Source organism: Aythya marila (genome assembly GCF_965140915.1).
Source record: "Aythya marila genome assembly, chromosome: 3".
In the NCBI taxonomy this organism is placed as follows: Eukaryota; Metazoa; Chordata; class Aves; order Anseriformes; family Anatidae; genus Aythya; species Aythya marila.
Window position 1 is genome coordinate 16,585,202 of NC_139044.1, and position 18,166 is coordinate 16,603,367.

General features: G+C 41.7%; 1 protein-coding gene across 1 annotated transcript in view; it reads right to left on the minus strand.

Annotated features, from left to right (window-relative positions):
* MSH2 (mutS homolog 2) overlaps positions 1-13,172 on the minus strand; it is a 34,238-nt gene extending 21,066 nt beyond the window's left edge. Inside the window, exons 1-6 of the mRNA XM_082756543.1 lie at positions 12,918-13,172; positions 11,697-11,851; positions 11,062-11,340; positions 10,577-10,723; positions 9,355-9,504; positions 8,156-8,289 (exon numbers count right to left, since the gene is read on the minus strand). Of these exons, the coding sequence (XP_082612669.1) occupies positions 8,156-8,289; positions 9,355-9,504; positions 10,577-10,723; positions 11,062-11,340; positions 11,697-11,851; positions 12,918-13,146 (1,094 nt within the window). The 5' untranslated portion in view covers positions 13,147-13,172. The remainder of the gene's footprint in view (positions 1-8,155; positions 8,290-9,354; positions 9,505-10,576; positions 10,724-11,061; positions 11,341-11,696; positions 11,852-12,917) is intronic.
* Between the last annotated feature and the right edge of the window lie 4,994 nt (positions 13,173-18,166).

Sequence of the window (18,166 nt, forward strand, 5' to 3'; positions counted from 1 at the left end):
GAGTATCACATCAAAACCTAGAGATTGTAAATTAAATCCCTTAATTACATCAAGGGTACCTGGCACAAAAGAAGTACTTTCTGCAACAATCAAGCAAAGCTTTGGAGGCTGTGTGCATTGGCTGTAAACTAATGAGCTCAGATTAAAAACCAAACAGGATTATAAAAAAAAGCATCATTAACTTAATGTCTCTCTCCCCCCGCCCCCCCCCAAGATATTTCAGAATATAAGACAGCAATAAAGTAAGTTACCAAAATTCATTATGTTTTACACAAACATTTAAACATTTTCTGACCTCAGACTGGCAAAGTAAAGAAGAAAACGATTCTTCAGCAAAAAAATAGAATTTTGGGTCTCATCCTTGCCAGCACAGTGCCATTTGATACAATTAATATCTTGCTCCTGAAGCAGGCTGCTGCAATGGCAGTATTTTTAGACCCCAAGGGAAAGGAGTGCATTCTGAGGCATATGCAAATAAATCACCAGGACACAAGGAGAACTCTGCTCTTCCTCCTCTAGCCAGAAAGCACGTCAATGCAAAGAACTGCCAGGCTCTGAGACACACAAAAAAGTCTACATACCAACAGAAAACAAACTTACAAGTCAGATCATTAAATGGGAAGAACAGGCTTTTGGTACTGCCTGATCTGCATTTAAGAAAATATGAATCTTCTCATGTTTACAATGATAGTAGGCCAAGGACCAGCTGCAGAGTGGCAAAAGGATTAATTTTAGATTACATCCTTCATCCTTTTTTCATGTATTAGTTTTCATCAAGCGAACAAGCGAAGTCAAGTTATTCTGTAGCTACACAATAGCCAGACCAAAAGAAGGGAACAGCAGAGCCAGAAGGCCAGAAAGAAATGGAATTGCCCCTTTGGCAACTGCCTAGTTTTACTGGATTAGAGGCTACATGACACTATGCCCTTATTTATTTTAGTAGGCTAAATTCCCCATCAAAAGATGAACTAAGCAGCCACATGAACAGCAGTACCAATAAAAAAAGAAATGATGACAATCCACATTTGGGGAGGCACAACTACATCTTTTGATTAGAATTACAAAACAATTCTCAGTGTTGCAGGCTGCTTGCATGATGTTTAAGAGTCAAAAAGACAAATAAAACAAAACAAAACAAAAAAATCACTTAAATTTGACCACCAAAGACCAAGGCAGTACTACATACAGGACTACTAGCTGTGAACAAGTGTTAAGGGCATGAATACAATGCAACTTCCTAATTTAAATACAGACAAGAACAACTAGTTTCACAATACGTTTTGAATACTGCTGCACCATCAATGCAATATCTAGGCTTCTAGAAAATAAATGAACATCTTTTTCAGAATTTTTAATAAACCTCAATTTTTCAAATCATAACAAAGAACAATGAATTCAACAGAGCAAGTACTGCATAGTCATGGGCAAATTCATAAAGCCCGTGTAGTGAAACTGCCCCACCCAAAACCTTCTATAGAAACTGAAGGTGGGAAGCAGCTAAGGCTGCTTCTCAGCATAATTCTTTACATTGCGGAGGGAGGTTAATTAAATACAGCATTTTGGGATCCAATGATGAAGCATTATTATATGGTCTTTAAAGTCTAGGTAAAGATCGGGAAAGTAATTTCCACAGTTCTTATTTAATGATTTACTCCTCGCTAGTTTCCATATATTACTAAAATTAAGCAGTTATGTTTATTACACTCCATCTGCACTAATACTCTCTCAAATTGCTAACCCTTAAACTTGTGCAAAGAGCATACCATGCAAGTTCTACTTCTTCGCTGTAAAAGACATGTATTTCTTCATTTGCATTCATTCTGCAAAGCAACGAAACTCTAAAACGCATGCAAACAAATCCCTTATACCCTTTATACATGCTAAATGAAATTAAACTACATGTCAAGACAAAACTATCTTGCATAAAATTTCCACTGCAGTTTCCTAACATGTCACCTTTCCAATAAAAGTATATAAATTAAACAGATCAGAAGAAAATAGTATGTTCATAGTTCTTTCATGAATAAAATAAGCCATATTCTTGTACACAACATTCAAAACAGTAATCACCAAGTATACTGTTAAAAAGCAGAGAGCTTTGCACACACACATAGTGAAAGTTTTCTTATCGCAGCAGAGTAAACAATTCATTTTTTAAACTGGAAACTTAATTAAATTTGGCTGTGATTTAAAAAAAAATCCTCAATGATTTGCCTCAGCCTACCAACAACAGCAGCTTTCAGGAATCCCAGGTCTCAGAGACTAGAGTAAAAGGCTAGAGCAAAGAAGATATACCCCTGGTGTTAGAGAAGCAGGTCAAGAAATACTTAAGCAAATTGGATGTTCTTAAGTTTATGGGCCATGATGAGATGTACCCACAAGTGCACAGGGAGCTGGCAGATATGACTGCAAGGCTATAATCTTTGCAAAGCTCTATAATCTTTGGTCAACCATGGCAGCTGGGGTAAGTGCCTGAAGACTGGAAAAAAGCAAACGCCACTCCTGTATTCAGGAAGGGCAAGGAGGAGGACCCAAGGAACTAGAGGACAGTCAAACTCACCTTGATCTCTAGGAAGATGACTGTCCTGGAAACCATTTCCAGGCACATGAAGCAGAAGAAAAACACCAAGAGTAGATGACGTATTCATAAAGGGGAAGTCATGCTTGACCAACCTGGTAAGATTCTATAATGAAACTACCAGCCTGATGAGAACTGTGGAGATAGTCTTCTAGACTTCACTAATGCCTTTGACACTGTCCCCCATAAGATCTTCATAGAGAAGATGTTAAATTATGAACTGGTTGAGCATACAATGAGGTGGATCAAAAATCGGCTGAAGAGCTGGACACAGAGAGTACTGGTGCATTTGCAAGGGGAGGAAAAGAACTAAAGAAATGTTAGATCTTCAAGTTCCAAACATTTTACCAGAGAACTCAGAGACTATAACTTTTAGAATGACAAAGGTAATGTTTTTCTAACATTTCTAGAGACCTACTGTGAAGCCAACACCATTTACATAGCACTGGAATGACAACTTCTTTCATGCAAAATATTTATTGCACTATGATATGCATGACAATATCAAATTACACTTCTGTCTTCCAGTTAGTTCAGATTCAACCTGTGTTTCAGAACCATCTTTGCAGGTATCGAGGCACTCCCAATGTTTAGCTGAAGTGCATTTTAATTAAGTCATTTAGACAAACCTCCAAGCTGCTCATGTTCTCCCCTCCCTTAGTGAGGGCACAGGCACTACCTACTAATTTGACTGCCTGAAATCAGCCTATTGCTCTAGAGAAATACTGGCCTGTACTTGGAAAAGTACTGAAGGTCTTTACAAAGCTGTTAACCAAAGCAACAAAAGAAACAAAGCCTCCCTGTAATGCTTTGCAAGGACAGTTGTAGGTTAGAAAACCAGAGTAGTGAAAACCAGTCACAGACTAATTTATGTGGGAAGGGAATCCAGGGCCTGTAGTCCCAGTCTTTGCTCAAAATGGGGCTAATGTCAGCTTAAGGTTTAACAAGAACAGAGATCCCTCAATCTCTGAGCATCTGTACCCCAGAATGACCATCCTCACCCTGACAATTTTTTTTCTTCATATCCAACTCAAATGTCCTCTGTTGCAACCTATCCGTGTTTCACCTCATCCTTTTGCCGAGCCCCTACAAGAAGCACCTAGCTTCACCTTCTCTGTAACACTTGCCCAGGAGGTAGTTAAACCAGCAGTAAGGTGCCCTTAGCCTTCCCTTCTCCAAGCCACGAGCCAGCTCCCTCAGCTTCCCCTCATATACTGCCATATGCTCCAGCCCACTGCCCTTCTTGGTGTCTCTGCAGGCCAGGCTCCCGTTTGCCAGTGCGCCTGTAATGCAAAGCCCCAGACTGGCTGTGATATTCTTGATGCAGCCTCACAGCTGCCAGATAGATGTGAACAATCATTTTCCTCAATCTGTTCTTCCTAACGGAGCCCAGTGGTCCTAATGGTCACCCTTCACTGCTGCAAATGCACGCTGCTGACTTGTCCACCAGGATATGAGATTTAAGCACCGTGCCTCACTCCTGTGTGACTCCTCCGAGAGAGCCAGAGCCTACGATCATGTTCCTTCTTGTTATCTCAAGGCAGCTTTGTCCACTTCCTCACCTTGGGGCACATCTGCTGCTGATGTTCTCTGTTGACATCCCCACCTTGTTGTTCTCCCCCTAATTCTGATCCAAAAACTCTTGATAAGCCCGCTGCCCTCTCCACAGCAGAGCTCTGCACATTCACACCTTTTGCAGTGACATAACCTTTCCACCTTCCCTGTCTGACCTCCATAAAGAGCATGTGTTACAGCACTGCAGTTACATGAGCACATTTCTGTGATCTGAGGAAGATCACAAGCATGCAATGCCCACAGACTTCTCTTTTCACTTGGACATTTCTCATCCATGTTAAGAATTCACATGCACCTGAGATGAGACCCCAGTCATACAGCTTCTTACAGGGCACTGTGAACACTTACCCTGCTGAGCCTCCCCACATGGACTACCCAACTCAGTCCCTCCATTTGTCTGCTAGAGAAAGCATATGACAGGATGGATTTAGCATGACTAAATAAAGCATGGAAAGGAATTAAAGTCTTCCTACGCTAGCTAGCAACAAGTTACTTTTTCCATTTTTAAACAAGCTGCTACCTCAATTTTCATTTAAGATCAATTCATGAGAATGTTCTACGAACAGGGAGATTTTACCCCACTAGACCTTTATTCACCTCAAGTTCCCTAAATCTATTACTTTCTGACTCTGCTAGATATAGAATTGGTTTCTCCAATTTGGTCCACATGCAGCATAGGCATTTTGGAATCTGAAAAAAAGAAGCTCAAAACAGTCTTGAAATAGAAAATGATGCTTGAGTACAGCCTGTAATTCCTGTGGAACTGAGATCCCCACACCTCTTCTGCTACAGGACACAGCCACAGTATACACTGAGGACTAAAAAGGTCTGCTGGAACCTTGTATTTGTGCTGTGTACAAATACAGTTTTGTACTCCAAAATAGATAGCTTCCCTCAGAAAGTAATAATAGAAAAAAATATAGATAATAACAGAACAAGCACTATTTTACATTCTTCTGCATTTCTCAAACTTTCTCGTATCTGAAAAATAAACAATACCTACTGAAGTTGCTTGCTGTACTTTACTAAATCATGTTACCCAATTAATATACATATTTGCAATGTAATTTTCACTTCCTGTCTCTGGAATTGCATTCTAATTTCAGAAATATGCTGACTACAAAAGGAGTGAGAACCTCATGTACTTGCCGTCCGAATTCATGGTATGGCGAAAGCAGTGTTGTATCTTGCATACTTATGACCGATCATTATTTTTTAATCATGGAAAACCAGCCAGACATGGGCAGAACCCCATGTCTTTCAAGACAGACAAGAACCAGGGACCTCTGTTCTCTTAGTTCTCATTAGAAGTTGTTCCAGTAGGTAAACTTTGTTATCTGAAGCATGTGCACTGCATACATTAATTCATGTTGTTACGGTATCCTGCATTGATGGTTAATACAGATTACTGATAAAACATTGTGTTCTATTTAACCATAAATGCAACACCACATTGCAGATTACAAACAACTGAAAGTTGACCCACTTAGCTCCAAAAGACGAGTTGCACCATCTACAGGCCTTAGCAGAGGGTTACAAAAATCTTACTTTCAAGTTTTTGAAATAAACGGTCAAACATCCAACTCCACATTTCTGAAATAAAAATTTAAGTAAAGATACTTCCTGGGTAAGTAAAAACAACAGATTTACTCAAAAATAACGTCATCTAACATCAGTCAAATCTAGGTAGGTTGGGCTAGTTTGGTAAGTGTTAAATGGGGTGCTTTATTGTGACAGACATTCAAGCTAAGAAATAATCAGTTACCCACCTCGATGACAAAGGAAGCACTGGTTTTCTATGAACAGTAAAGCACCAGAAATCCAGATGTTTTCTTCTCAAACTATCTATGTGCTCTAAAATTATATTGTGTGAAAATTCTGAATTCTTAAAACAACCACAATTTACACTGCAGCACACAAAAGATAACTTGGCTATCACAAATCTTTGAAAAGATATTTAAATCTGGCAATGCATCTTATCAGTCCAACTAACAATTTATCTTATGTTTGTTCCTTTGAGTTAAAAAAGAACAGCCCTACACATTCTGAATAGCATTAAGATTGGGAGGACGGCATATCAGCAGTTTATGATTAAAATACATTGCTTTTATCTGGAGGCCTAAGAATTAAATTCATTAAAGCAGTCCTTGAAAGAAAGACACATTTGGACAAGCTTAGTTATGATGCAGCAATGCTACAGAATAAACTGAAAGGTACGACTATTTTTTGTTTTAGTCTGTACGTATAGACACTATTTTTTAATAAATTGCAACCCTGGTGATTTTGTGGCTTGGCAAGATACAGGAGGTTATCAATGACCTCCTTGAAATGTTTCAAAATTGGATACACCAAGCTTTACAAGCTTTATTGATAGCTTAATTCCGCCCAAGTACTCCCCTCCTCCTTTAAACATAGCTTTTGTTAAATACAACCACCATTAGCCATACAGAATCACAACACAGAATGTAGAGATGACTGTAACTCTACAGAGTAGTTCAAGTTACATTTTCTGCCCCCTATCATTTAACCCCAACTTTATAAGGAAAACACTTTCTTCCAGATTTGCAGGACTTTTGATGCACAATAAGCAGCAAACAAGCCTGATAAAAAAGTTAGAATTTCCAATGTTTACTTTGCATAAGAAAACCACAAATGGGAGTAATTAATTTCCAAATCTTAAAACCAGCATAAACATAAAATTAAAGTTGTCATGGATTTCAGGAACCAGAACCGACAGAAGTAGAAGATCCTAGCCATATAATCAAGAACTGACGATGGAAGCTTTGTAACACATGCAGAAGTGAGATAAAGCATTCAGTAAATCTGGGGACAAATACTTCATGTCAACTTCAAACAGTTTTATGCATGTTTTGATCAAGTTATTAGACATCATTCTGAAAATGATTTGAAAACACATATATTTGTTGAAAAAAAGCCAAACAATTCAGTCTATAAAACTAGAGAGAAGACTATTCATTGTATAACTTCTTTAAACTTCCCCTTGTCTGAGCCAAAATGTCTTTTTTTGCAGTATTTTGCAGTATCTCTGCTAAAGCCCAAGACACTGTATTTCAGATAACAGCACATACGAACATAAGTCTTAGAGAATGTATCAAAGTTAAATTCAATTTTGTGTACTCTTCTGCTTTTTTAAGATACATATTAGCATACACCTTGAAATGCACTAACCTGCCATTCACTTGAGTTGCATGAAGTTTAGTTTTAGATGATAGGGGAATAGCTATATTTAGCACAAGTTTAAAAGAAACTGTAGGCTTTGTGTGGTGAATATAATCAAGAAATAAACACACGTGCAAACATTCTGTGGGAATATGGCATTTGCAGTTTTCATTTCTGAAGGACTGAGAAACGGTACAATCTCAGCAGTGAGCTGAGAAATTCTGTAAAGCTTCGTATCAACTGATACTGCTCTCTACTGGTAGGGCAGACACATGGTGGCAGGAGGCAGTATGAAAGATCAAGAAAGATTAAAGACCATATTTGGGCCACAATAGCTAGGCAAGATATGGTGTGTCCTGTTACAACCAGAAGTATTTTCTAGAAATACAAAGAGGTCACTACTGCTTAATTTATTCTCTGGTAAACTGGAAGTGGCATCAAGATACACAGACTGAGCATTTGTAGTACGAAGAACAGTTAGAAAGTGGCTGCTGCAGTGCCCTGGCATGTAGCATTAATTATTTGACCATCTAAATATATACCTCCTTTCTAAAAGGTCGTAATTGTAAAAGTATTTAATCCAGCAGTGATCTGTCACTATGTATCTCATAGAGCAAAAGACTTTCTGCTCTGTTTAACTACAGCATGCTGGAGGATAGCACACTTTCAGCTACCATTTCTAACACACCAAGTGTTAAACATATTTTTTGGTTGGTTGGTTGTTTTTTTGTGTGTGTTTTTGTTTTTTTGCTTAAGAAGAAAAATACTTCTGTGAAATAGTTACTAATTTGCATATGTCCATGAAACATGCAACACCTTTACCTTTCTTCAATTCTATTCTTGTCCATAAGTGGCTGTTTGATCCACTGATTAACCAGTCTTTGTCCTTGAGGGGTTCTGCATTTATTTAGTAAACCGGATAGGGACTGTGTAGTATTAGCATTTTCAACAGAACTCTGGAAAAGAAAAAAAGAATTAGTGAAGTTTACTGACACACACCAAATGGCACTCAGGTTTGCTACTTAACACAGATCAGAGTTTTTTCTGTATGCAACTTGGCACCATCAAAAAAAAAAAAATCAAATGAAACAGCACAGCATTAAAGCAGCTACACTCTGGTCCCAGGAACATGGCAAGCAATAAATGGGTTTGTCTATTTTTGATACTAGCTGAATCATCGGAAAAATGAGAGTCATTGGATAGTGAGTCCTTTGAATAGGAAAAGTGAAAACGTACTTGCTAGCTTGCTCTTTGTGAAGAGAAAAAGGTGTTAAGGTGAAAAAGGGGAGGGGGGAGGGTGTAATCCTGTCCATTTAAAAAGAAGAAGGCAGAAACAAGCTTTGGTTCAAGGGTTAGAATTCCCAGTTAGAATGTCATGGTGCTTTTGGAATGGTCTTAAATTCCATCCAGTTCACCGGTCTACTTGCTGCAGCCAGCCCTCTATTTCCATCACCAACAGCAGCGTTCCTGGCATGTTTCCTCTCTCCTTAATATGAACTAATTCAGACTTCCATTCTCTTTTCCAATTCCAGCATGACTGTAGAAAGCAACAGTACTTCGGAGTTCTTTATCATAATATGATCTAACTTTAGAGTTCCTCTCTTCTCCCACCCCAAGTCTGCTTCTGCCACTGGAGACATGAACTTCTCAGACTAAAACAAAGGAAAGTCAAAGCATCCCCTCCTCTGCTTAGCCAGACACCTCAGCAGCTACAACCAAGTACTTCCAAGGGACTTCCCATATCTGCATTTTACATGCAGACACTTGTTTGTGGCCCCTTCCTACCTCTCTTATGATCTTCTACATTCCAAAAAAAAACAGCAAACAAAAACAGTGGTAACAGTTGCTAACTAAGGCATACATTATACAACAGTAGCTAAAAACAAAGCTAAAAAGCAGAAACTGTCCTTAATTAGGATCTGGGGAGCTGAGACTTGACTGTCAGGCTATTACTGTCCTACTGTCAACAGCTAAACAAGCATACTGCCAAACACTGATCAGTTCAATTGTGCATTTCTTACCTGGAAAAGGTTGAGGGCTTGGACAGCTGCATTATCTAGAACCATGTATTGACTAAGATCAAAAGTAGTCAGTTCAAATTGTCCAAAATTAGACTCATCCGACAGCAACTCTAAAAACTTGATAATGGCTGCCAAAGATGAAATAGCGACCTGAAGTTGGAAAAAAAAAAAAGGACAATCTCGTTCAAAATACTCCTGAATCTGGGAGTATTTGATAATAAATAAAATCACAGGAAATACAAACTGGCAATGTCTCTTAGTCATATCAATTATATCAGATGCATTCCTTTTTTCTAGGGCACAGCAGCTCCTTTCTAGGTAGGTGCAAGAAAAATGAACTAGACATTTGCATAATCTGATAAACAAACTAAGATGTAAAGTACATGTTTGCCAGCTTTCCAAAGCTGTTATCAGCTGGCCCAGGAACACATTTCTGGCCCAGGAACACAAACGAGTTATTGCAGGTAAATTAGATACCATAGATCATCTGAGGACATGGTTTCAGGGTTAGTTTTCAGACAGAACAAGGATCTGATCTGGCTCACCAACGTGGCCTTACAAATGTTAGTGCCAGCACAAAAGAGAGGGAGCAGCATTACTGACTTGTTCAGTTGTAAGAGTCTTCAAACAATTTTGAACTGTTATGAAATCACACATTAAGGGAGAATAACTCTGCTGATGCTCATTGCAAATGTAAGGTACAATCAAAAGCATTTTAAAACAAATTAAAACATGTTTTATCTCAAGCAAATTAACTCTTATTTACAGCTGACTAAGAGAAGTACACTCAGTTGATATGCAGGCACTACATCACAGGTTTGAGCCGTAAGATGATATAAAACATGAAAATATTAGCATACACAGTACTCTAGTTCCAAATGAGTTTGCCCATTACGCAGATTAATCTAAAGATTGTTCTTGAGTCCTTATGTAGACAGATAATGAATAGGACGTACCTCTTGCTTAGTCAATATGTTTACTAGAGTTTACTACTTTAAAGAGATGTTTGGTACCTCACTTTTTTTCAGAACCCCTAGAATCTGACTTTGACATAAAGATTCAAGCAGGGCAGACCTGCTAAGCACTTCAAGAATGCAGCTTAATGTGCCATAGGTTATACAATGTACTTTCCCAGAAGTGCAAGAATCCAGTATAAAACAGGATCAAGAAGGGTAGAGATCAGTTCACAACAAGTGCATACACCACAGTGCTAGACGCTCACCTGTTTTTCCATCTCTGGCAACGCTGCACTATTAATTTGTTCTTCTTTTTTTGATTTTAGCAAGCGATTGAGATCCTGAACAATATCTTTTGTTGTGAATTCTGCCTTCTTTCTGTCTGTAATCAGGATTCCTCCTCTCTGAACGACCTGTTGTCCACAAACAGACACAGTTATCAATTATTTTTAATTTTCAGCAGATACATGTTCATCTCCTGAGGGGGGGACACACTGAGGAGACATTTATTTACTGCTGATTTGCAGAAAGAAGAATGACACAAGATTTTACCCTTACAATTTTTTTCTGATTAAAATGCAAATAAGTCAGACAGATCACACATTTTATATGCATAAACCAAAATTTCTTCAAGTCTACATAGCACTTCCATAAATCACAGCACCTAGCTAAGAAAACAGAGATAGAGCTTTTTAGATAAAGTTTTGTCTAGCTGTAAGCCTAAGGCTATGAGCAAAGGTAATTCCCTTACTTGTCGCAGTTTTCCCATCTCTCCTGCAGTCTCTCCTCCTGGCAGCACGCACTCCTTAGGTCCAAGCTGAACCAGTAGAGCTTCAAGGTTTGAGAACTGATCATTATCTGGGAATTCACAGACGCTCAGTTTTCTCAGCGTAGTGTCAACATACCCTACTCCTACAACTCTTTGTCCATCAGCAGTAGACAGCTTCACCCCCACAACCCCAATAGCCATTGACATATCATTGTTGGCAAAGAGAACTTCCTCAAACTGGGCAAGATTTCCCGGAGAACCCTGTTTAGAGAAACAATAGAGTTTGAAAGAGTGTTTATACACAGATAAACTTATTAAAAATAATATAAAAAAAGACAATAATAGATAAGAAAAATCCATTAATACAAAACATACAAGTGTTTTAACTTTTTTAACCATTGAAAATTTAAATATCATCTTCAGAAAGTGAACTACCTCTGGCTTCTTTAATCTCCCGACCTATGACAAGATCCTGCAGCAGTAGAATACTGGAATATACAACAGACCACATGATTTGCCACCGTACCACCAGTCATCAGAGTTCCAAACTGAAGGACACAGGAAACAGTAATCCTCCCTCCACATTTAAAAAATTATATATATATATAAAATTGTACCTTGTATGCTAGATACCAGTCATTTTCTTTGACAGATTTGCTCCCTGCTTTATTCTTGTAAACTTCAACTCTGTAATGACGAACCAGGAGCAGATCTCTTACAAAAGATTCAAAGTTCATTTTACTAAGCACGACACTTTCAAGTTTCTGATTCCCTAGGGAAAAAAAAAAAAAAAAAAAAGTCTTATTAGATGCCTGAATAATGCGTTGACATTTATTTTCTGTAATCAAAACCCCCAAGAAACAGAACTAACAACCTTCATGATGGATGTTACTCTGATACTGAATAGCATGTAAAGCCCATGAAGCATAAAAACACAACATTCCACTGATTAATGTTAAGCATGAAGTATGCACCATCTGACTCTGCAACATTAAGCTCCTTAAGATAATGCTAAGGTTTGCCTCTTCTGACAAAATGCTTTATCTTAACGCTCTTACATGTGTTGTCTGAAAGCTCTACCTTCTCTTTTAGTTATTTTATGAAGAGATAAGCAAAAAAAGCAACAAGGGGTAGGCACAAGAGAAAATCTTAGGCAATACATAATTAAATGTTATTCACTGCTGCAGGCCATCATGAGTCAACCACCTCAGCATGGAGACATCGTCCATGTGGATCTCACTGTTGTTAACCGATTAGTCACCTGCACAACTACATGAGCCCAGTCCTCAGCTATCGCAGAAGATGTCATGGAATCATCTCCACAAATGGAAACCTGACAGTGCTCTAATGTTAATAAATGGTGTTTATTGTGGCCAGCTGTCATCCGCATCTGACGGCTGTGTGATGTGAGCTTATGGGGAGGGGTGTGTGTAAGCAGAGTGTAAGCAGGGTGTAAACAGAAGCACGCTGTCTGCTGTAGGTCCCTTCCTACGTTAACAGTGACATACACCCTACCCAGAACGACGGAGAATTATCATTTCAAAGCAGCGAGAGGCTGGAAAATAAAACAGATTCGCGTTTATTTACGCTTGCTTTGAAGCAGCGGCGAACCAGATCAGACACAAAAGCCCGGAGACCTCTCCTCGCCTCCCATTCCCCCGCACCACACGCCGCGGCCTCCAGCGGGCCGCCACCTCCACGCAGCGAGGCCACAAGCGCCCAGGCCGGGAGGAGGCCCCCGGCCTCCGAACCGGCCACAACGTGACGGGACGGACCCCAACGGTCCCCAACGGACCCCAACGGCAGCTCGAGCCCCCCCCAGCCCGGCCGTGACGCACCCGCGGCGCCCGCCAGCTGCCGGATGACGGCGCGGGTGCGGAAGAGCTCCCTGGCGGCCAGCCGCGCGTCCGCGCCGTGCGCCGTGTAGTAGTCGCCGCGCTCGAAGAAGCGCACGGTGGTGTCGGGCTTCTCGGGCAGCGACAGCACGGCGCGCACGAAGCCCGCCTCGGCGCCCGCGCCCTCCGGCCACACCGCCGCTGCTGCCTCCCGCGGCGCCTCCACTGCCATTGCTGCTGCTGCTACCCCTGCTCCTGCTGCTGCTGCTGCCTCCCGCCAACCGCCACCGCGCGCGCACCGCCCCGCCAGCAGCGCACGCGCCCCACCGCCAGCAGCCAATCGCCGCCCGGCTCTGGCAGCGCGTCACGGCCTCGCCGCGGGCAGCCGCTGAACGGTAGCTCAGCTCCCGGCCCGGCCCCGCCCTGCCTGCAGGGGGCTGCGGCGCGCAGAGCGCGGGTGGGGGGCCTGGAGCTGGCGTAAAACGCCCGGCAAGATGGTGTCCCGGAGCCCCGGGCGCACCTTGGGGTGAAAAGAAAGCACTTGGGTGTTTGGCATTGCTTTTATGTATTTTTTTTTTCCAGTCAGTTCCACATCATGATTCTTATGTCCCAGTTCAGTCATCTGCGTCTGATCGCCCACAGTCAAAATGCATCTTAGAATTGAATAAATATCTCAGCATTTCTTCACAGAATCACAGAATTTGTAGGTTGGAAGAGACCTCAAGATCATCGAGTCCGACCTCTGACCTAACACTAACAGTCCCCACTAAACCATATCCCTAAGCTCTACATCTAAACGTCTTGTAAAGACTTCCAGGGATGGTGACTCCACCACTTCCCTGGGCAGCCTGTTCCAATGCCTATCAGCCCTTTCAGTAAAGAAGTTCTTCCTAAGATCCAACCTAAAACTCCCCTGGTGCAACTTTAGCCCATTCCCTCTCGTCCTGTCACCAGGCACGTGGGAGAACAGACCAACCCCCACCTCGCTACAGCCTCCTTTGAGGTATCTGTAGAGACCGATAAGGTCACCCCTGAGCCTACTTTTCTCCAGGCTGAACAAGCTCAGCTCCCTCAGCCGCTCCTCGCAAGACTTTTTCTCCAGACCCCTCACCAGCTTCATCGCCCTTCTCTGGACTCGCTCAAGCAGTCCTATGTCCTAGTTCTTGCCTACGTCCTTACCCTTTCTTGTTTCTGACTCCCATTGTTCGCTTCCCACTGCTTTCCTCCTCCTTCCACCCTACATTAGCTTCCCTCACCTCAGCCCTCTCCCCTCCATCCATCCCACCTGGCCCTGGCTGTTCCCTCACAAGAAGCACTGCAGCCTCTCCCACCACAACCCCCGCTGCCCTGCTCCTGCACAGCGTCCCCTGAGCCGCCTCTCCCCTCAGGGGCACCTCAGCCCTCCTGTCCCAAACACCAGCGCCATGCCCCTGAGGTAACGGCTTTCCTCACACCAGCACTCTCCTCAGCCTTTCCTCCTAAATAGGAGGGACAGGCACCTTGTCCCTCCTGTCCCATCAGGTTATGGTACAGATGACTACTTCATTTCAATTAATGAGACAATTGGAGACCCATTTTCAGTTATAAATGTGGTGGCAATGCTGTAAGTATCTTACCAGAACCTTGACAGCTTTGCTGTAGCTCCAAATCTTCCTCTTATGTCCTGAACAATTATAAAATCAGCATCTTTCTTGAGGGGCAATTGGATTTATTTTCAGTATGTGTAAGTGTACTTTTCCAAAACATATTTTCAGAAGAGCTAAACCACCTAGCCTAATATTCCCCTGCACCAAAATTGTTTGCTTGAGGCTGTGCTTATGTAGAAAAATTAGGCCTAAATAACTACCATTCAGCAAACAGGTAGCCTTCTGAAAGGCAATCGTAACGCCAGAAGTGAGGTGATAAAACCACATCAGCCCAAAATAGATGGGATTACTTCTCTTTGTACATACAGGTGAGTATGGATAAGGCAGATAATGGCACAAGAAGATTTAAAAACAAACAAAACAAAACAAAAAACATACTTTTATGAACATCTGGAGAGGAGATGAGCTCAAGGAACCTCATTACCACCTTCAAAAGAGATAATAACGCCTGTTAAGCTGTAATTGCTGTATGTTGAAGTGCTTCATTCTCACTCTTCTGGGCTAGTTACACCTCCTTCAGCAGTTTGCTCCAGGCAGCTCTGCGGAACTGCAGTCTCCCATTTACAGAAAGCCACCACCTAAACCTGCCATGAGCGTTCTTTGTGGTGAGCACAGCTCATGAGAAACTTTCATGCCGTGACATCTGCTCTACAATATTTCACTGGATCCTTTGAGCTTCACCTTTCCTCTGAGCTTTGGCTATTTCTTTAACCCCTGTGTTCTGCACACTGGCTGATCCACACAAGTCTGACTGTAGACCATCAGCCTATTAGGAAAGGTGGTTGTTTCCTCATGCTGTTGCTAGCAGAAATCTTGCTGCTTTCTCTCTTGTACACCAGGAGGGATGAGGAGTGTAGCTGTTAGGCACGTGGTGGATGGTAAACATATGCGAATCTAGACCTTCGTTACTTTTGTTGCCTTTTTATGCATAATGAGTGTACACAGAAATTTTCATACTTTTTTTTTTTTTTCATTTAAGAAAATGGATGCCCTTTAAACACTGAAAAAAATAAATCCTGTTTCACTAACAGTTAATTAGTATTCAACGGTAATCAGTGGCAGCAATCATACTTTTGAATTTTTAGGGATGTCACCAGAAAATTTTGTGACTGGTGTATGTATGTGCGCACACATACAGTGCAACAGAGGTCTGAGATAATATTAATGGGATAAAAATAGTTTGTTAATGTAAGCTGGAAAACAGAAAATGTGGCTGTTACCTTGTAAAGGACCTTTTAACTTTCTTGTATGCAGTTTTTTATTCAGACCAACTTGCCACAGCCATCCCTCTACTTTGCAGTCACCTGAATGTGTAAGGATTCTGCAGTGCATTTAGGGCTTAATAGAGGGAAAACAAAAACATCTTAAATGTATCAAGTTTTTACATGCTGTAACTTGATAAGCGTTGCCTTTAACATTATACATCACCTCCTTTATCTACCACCTTCTCCCTTGTGTGTCTGCCATTGCACTGTTAAGAAATAAGAACAAAGGGTTTTTAAAAAGTCCATAAAACTCCTGTGGAGATGAACCCACTATTCCCTGTGTGTGAGCCTCTCTACAGCATGCCTGACTACCTGTATGCCTAACAATGGATCTTTGTAACGCCAAACTGCAGTCTCGGATGGAGGTTGCTAAAATTCAGTATCAGTTGTAAAGTTGGGGCAGCAGAGCTACTAGCATTTTTAGTTACCTATATTTTTTTTTGCAGGGCTACTTCAAGTAGTCTATAATTCAAAGCCTCTGTGTTTTACGGCAATCAACGTCCAAAAGGTAAAGATGCAAATACATGTATACATTTCAGGAACAGTGCTATTTGTCTTACCAAATTTATTATGGTTGTTGATGAGGGTAACAGGCATGCTATCATCAACAGACCCTACGTACACTGTGCCTTCACTTTGTAGTCGTGGAAACTATGCTTAGGGATTACATACATCTTTGTAAGAAATTTTTATGACCTTTATTGGTCATGTTTTCTCAAGCCTGTTATTTGCATGTCCTCTTCTAAAAAGTCTCTCATTAGTTTTGCATAAGCATTTATTTAATTTTGCTCAGCAATAATAATAATGTTAATATATTACATATATAAATGCATACTAGCATCACTCATAAGAAAGTAATAGATCCGCACCTGCCTATACAAGCACTGTTTTCCCATGTTGTACATACAAACTGAGATAAATATCTCTTTCGTTCATTCTCAGATTATTTAACAAATCTACAGTCTGGCCTTTATGTCCTGTACATTAAAAGAGAAGGAATGTGGTATCACAACATTGTGTAGAACTTTAGATTTAGGAAACATGCTCCTTCACTGAAGGAAGTTAATGAATTAAGCACATAAAAGTATTAAAATATTTACTTTGTCAAAACCAGATGCAATAGAAAATTGCTTTTTAACTTTGCTGACAACTTTTGAAGTATTGCAATAAAGAATGCTTAATATTTTGCTATTTAATGTCTTAGCATTTTCCCATAACAATTTTGCCAGCAGTTCAAAAGTGCTCTGTAAAGAAACATCATATGCCTATGCATAGAGTTGACATTATCTGATTGTCATGGGTTTATATGACAAGGTTTCGGTAGCAGGGAGCTACTGGGGTGGCTTCTGTGAGAAGAATCCAGAAGTTGCCCCACGTTAGATACGGCCAGTTTCAGCCAGCTCCACAAGGGACTTGCTGCTGCCCAGAGTTGAGCCAGTAAGCAATGCTGTTTATGCCTCTGCGAGCACATATTGAAGAAAAAAAAAAAAAAGAAAAAATACTGGACAACAGCAGCTGGGAGACGGAGGAGTGAGAAGCAGCCCTGCAGCCCCCAAGGTCAGTGCAGAAAGAGGGCAGGAGGTGCTCCAGGCAGGCAGCAGCAGTTCCCCTGTGGCCTGTGGAGAGGCCCCTGGAGGAGCAGGCTGTCCCCCTGCAGCCCATGGGTCCCACATGGAGCAGATCTCCACGCTGCAGCCCCCCCATGGGTGGAGGAGCCCCCGGTGGAGCAGGTGGATGTGGCCTGGAGGACGCTGCGGCCCATGGAGAGCCCCCGCAGGAGCAGGCCCTGGGTCAGAGCTGCAGCCCGTGAAGAAGAGCCCACGCAGGCACAGGGGGTCTGGGGAAAGCTGCCACCTGTGGGGGACCCGTGCTGGAGCAGTTTGCTCCTGGGGGATGGACCCCGTGGTACAGAGACATGTGGGAGCAGTGCATGAAGAGCTGCTGCCTATGGGAAGCTCCTGCAGGCTCAGCTGGGAAAGGACAGCATCCTGTCCCCATGTGAAGCAGGGGCAGAGAGTGACTGGGAAGGAGAAGCAGAGATAAAGCATCAGGGACTGACCACAGCTCCAACTCCCCCTCGTTCCACATCTTCTTAGTTTTAGTTTGTTTCTCACTTCACTAGCTTCTTAATAACAGGTAATTTCTAAATTCCCCCTATGCTGAGTCTGTTTTGCCCGTGACGGTAACTGTTGAGTGATGTCCCTGTCCTTATCTCAACCCTTGAGCACTTTTTGTCATATTTTCCTCCCTCTTCCCTTTGAGGGGGGGAAGTGAGAAAGCAGTCACAGCATAGCTCAACTGTCTAGCAGAGTAAAACCACCACACTGATATTGGCTTTTTT